This window comes from Ciona intestinalis, chromosome 5, assembly GCF_000224145.3.
Source record: "Ciona intestinalis chromosome 5, KH, whole genome shotgun sequence".
NCBI lineage: Eukaryota > Metazoa > Chordata > Ascidiacea > Phlebobranchia > Cionidae > Ciona > Ciona intestinalis.
Window position 1 is genome coordinate 1609013 of NC_020170.2, and position 3441 is coordinate 1612453.

Genomic DNA, 3441 nt, shown 5'->3' on the forward strand with positions numbered 1-3441 from the left:
CTGTCAGTTAATAATAAAAACAATATGAATTTAAAAATTAATAGTTGTTTCGTTTTACTTCATATTCTACAGAGTATGGTAACATTAGTTTTGATAATGATATGGAAAAATAGTATTGGATTATTTTAAATGACAAACCAATATCCAAATACAATATTTTTTTAACAATTTCAAATGGAATGTTATTTTAAATTGATAAACACCACACTTTCGTAATCTGTGTAAAGGCCAGTTAAAAATAACCAAAAAAAAAGGTAAACACTTTTATGAGTATATAAACTGCTCTACTATATCTTATACAATACTCCAGGTTTAAGTAATCAAAGGTAAAAAGGGCTCCGAATAATGATATCAATACATCACAAAGTAACATACATGGTAAATCGTAAGCTGGCACGAAGTGTATGAAACAGAACACCCGTGTTATAACGACTGTCGTTTTCTGGCCACGCAAGGATAAAGCAAGTTACATTCATTCATTTATTAAATCAATAACCTTAGCATTATAGTTGACAATATTTATAACATAATGATAAAACAAAGTGATACAACAAACACCTTCATAATAATCCAGATAAACTGAAGCATTTGTAGAAAGGTCACTAGATGTCAGTGAAGAGCCAACTACATCGGACATACTTAAATATTCTAACGTAGAAGCTACATCTTCAATGGGGTTTGCGTCAAAAAATGGCAAATAGTTTTGGTGAAGAAAAAGACTGAATGCAGAACCAGAAAGACAACATTGTTCTAAAATATCCTGTGTTAGAAAACATATTTAAACCATGGGTTTTGGACATAGTTATCAATTCAAGGCTTGCTGCTACCATTGTAGGCATGTGTTGCATCAATTCAGCGGTGACTTATCTGCCATTCGTGTCGAAATTCTTAGATAGTAAGTTAGATACATCCATGTGCCAAACTAATAAGTACCAAAACCCAGGATTTTTTGTACTAGTTTATTTATTATAAACTAGTACAAAAAACTTTATCTTTCAATCTAGATAATATTAATTAGAACTTTATTTGTCCCTTCGATTACGGTAGCGAAAATTTTAAAATATTTTAATAGAAAAGAAAAGATATAGTGACAAAACAACAGTTGTTAAAACACGCTCACAGTTAAAAACCTATTTACACTTTTTTGTAATAAAATAGATATGCCTAAAAATAATTAAACATGACAACCAGTGACGCGGAATTAAATTATTAGGTGTCCACAAATACTTAAGCCTTTTTAAAAGTTGGTGTTTTCGTGCTTACGATTGTTAAAAATCCACCAATATATAATATATATATACCTCTGGTTGTACAATGAGATCATCTCTATATTTTGATGATTCCACACTTTCTGCCTTTTTTCTTTTCTCTCCTTCAGTACAAAATATTTAAATCTCAATTTTATAAAACTTGCGAATGGAAGCAGAGAATAAAAGACAATAACTTTAAAGTAAAACATGCAATTGCAAAATAAAATAGCAACTGCACAAAAAGTAACACCCTATTTCCAGCACATTTTTTATATTTATATATTTTATAGAACATTTTTATTTTATAGAACATTACCATGAAATAAAACTTACTTTTGCAATAAAACACTTTCCCCAAAGCTCTGAACATTATCAATGACGTGTCTTTGCCATTGATGGCTTTGGATTTTGTTCCTGATGTTTTTCTTGTTGACTTTCCAACTAAACTTGCAAAAAATGAATTAAAGTTTAGTTTGTTTAGATTAAAGAAGTGCGGGCATTATAAAACAGATAATTTAGAATAAGGTTCAAAAAGGTGCATGTTGTCCAAATACAGTAGTTTTAGGTGTTATGCAGAAAGACCCAATCCTTAAGTCAAAATAATACTTGAAAATCTAATCTCTGGAACTACATTTCACAGAAATAATCATCTAATTAAAAGATACTGATTAACTTTATAGAATAGCATACAAAATGCATAATAAACTACTAACTAATCACTGCCCCAAACAAATCAAATGCATACACAAGCACTTTTTTAATGAAACCAATTTTAGTATCTGCTGACTGAGTATATATGTGCAACGCCTATGTTTATCTAAGGGGAAGATGGGACGACTTTTCATTGTATTTTCTTGTCATATTTGATAGTGAGCAAAGAAAATTTAAAGAATTATAAAAGCATATCCTCACGACCCCAATAGTCAGTTGTTAATTGTCTAAAACAGTATTAGAAAATTTGGATATTATGTGCTAAAAGTGTCCCGTTTCCCCCCACCCTACTATATTGGTAAAAAATGAGATAGCTGAAAAATAAAATATGAATTTATTTATTACAACCTGTTTTGCACGAGAATTGTAGATTGTTGATGGCTGATCTTACATCACCAGCTGATGCGGAAGCAATGAGTGATAAATCATCTTTGTTTGTTGAGCAACGTTCCGATGTACTTACTCTGCTCAAAGCTTTTATCAACAGTGTTGTTGATACTGGGTTAAAACTGTGAAAAAAATTAAAGTTACTTTTTAAAAGGCATAGTTATTTTCTCTTCTGGTATATAAGAAAAAAATCTGTTAAAAAATAACTTTATTTGTCTTTTAGATTACGGTAGCGAAGATTTATATATAGTTTAAACGAAAATATATTAGATATGGCGACAGAACAACAATTTACAACAAATTAGGAAAAGTTATGGGAAAATGGTAGCCATTATGACTTTAGTGTAGCAGTTGTTGATACTGGCTTTAAACTGTAAAGATTACGAATGTTATTTAACATAGCAAATTTTGGTTCCTCCGGGTAAATAACAATAAAAAACTTGATTTGTTTCTTCAAAAATGATAGCGAAGATTTAAAAATATTTTAAATGGAAATACAGGATATATAGCGACAAAACAACAGTTTAAAAAAATTCGGAAAAAATACAACAAACTAGGAAAGTAATGGTAAAATGTTAGTCATTATGACTTGAGTGTAGCATGTTGAATTTAGCCCTACGAATTTACAAAGACACCCGAGAGAGATTTTCCAGAGAAAATTTTTTCCATAAAATCAAATATACAGTATAGGTTTGTGGCATTTATCACATAAATTAAGGGCATGTTTTTGAGCCATAGAACTTTAAGCAGGTACCTGAGGATTCTAAAATTACAGAAACTAATGTTAAACAAAAAAACAGTTATTATTTGAGGCATAGTTTTTAAAAACAATATTAAAAATAAAACGTTTCTTACCGTATATTTGTCACTGAAGATTCTTTTGAAGAAAGAAATCGTTTAAAAGAGTCAAAAGTACTTCCATCACTTATTATAATCACTAGTGGCATTTGTTGTGTAAGGCGATAACGACTGAAATTGAACATTACAAAGCTTAAATTAGATATTGTTAATAGACATGCTAACTGGTAGATGTAGTTATGTACTATGTGAATTATGTAAAGTAACTGTCACAAAAGCAAGGAAACTATATCTT

The 3441-nt window shown here is 29.7% G+C and overlaps 1 protein-coding gene across 1 annotated transcript in view; it reads right to left on the reverse strand.

The window, feature by feature from the left end:
• The window catches only part of LOC100179734 (cell cycle checkpoint protein RAD17), a gene marked incomplete in the record, with an annotated part of 9775 nt that overhangs the window by 2903 nt on the left and 3431 nt on the right, over window positions 1-3441 (reverse strand). Inside the window, 5 exon segments of the mRNA XM_018811958.2 lie at window positions 559-760; window positions 1302-1372; window positions 1584-1691; window positions 2310-2470; window positions 3204-3317. Of these exon segments, the coding sequence (XP_018667503.1) occupies window positions 559-760; window positions 1302-1372; window positions 1584-1691; window positions 2310-2470; window positions 3204-3317 (656 nt within the window).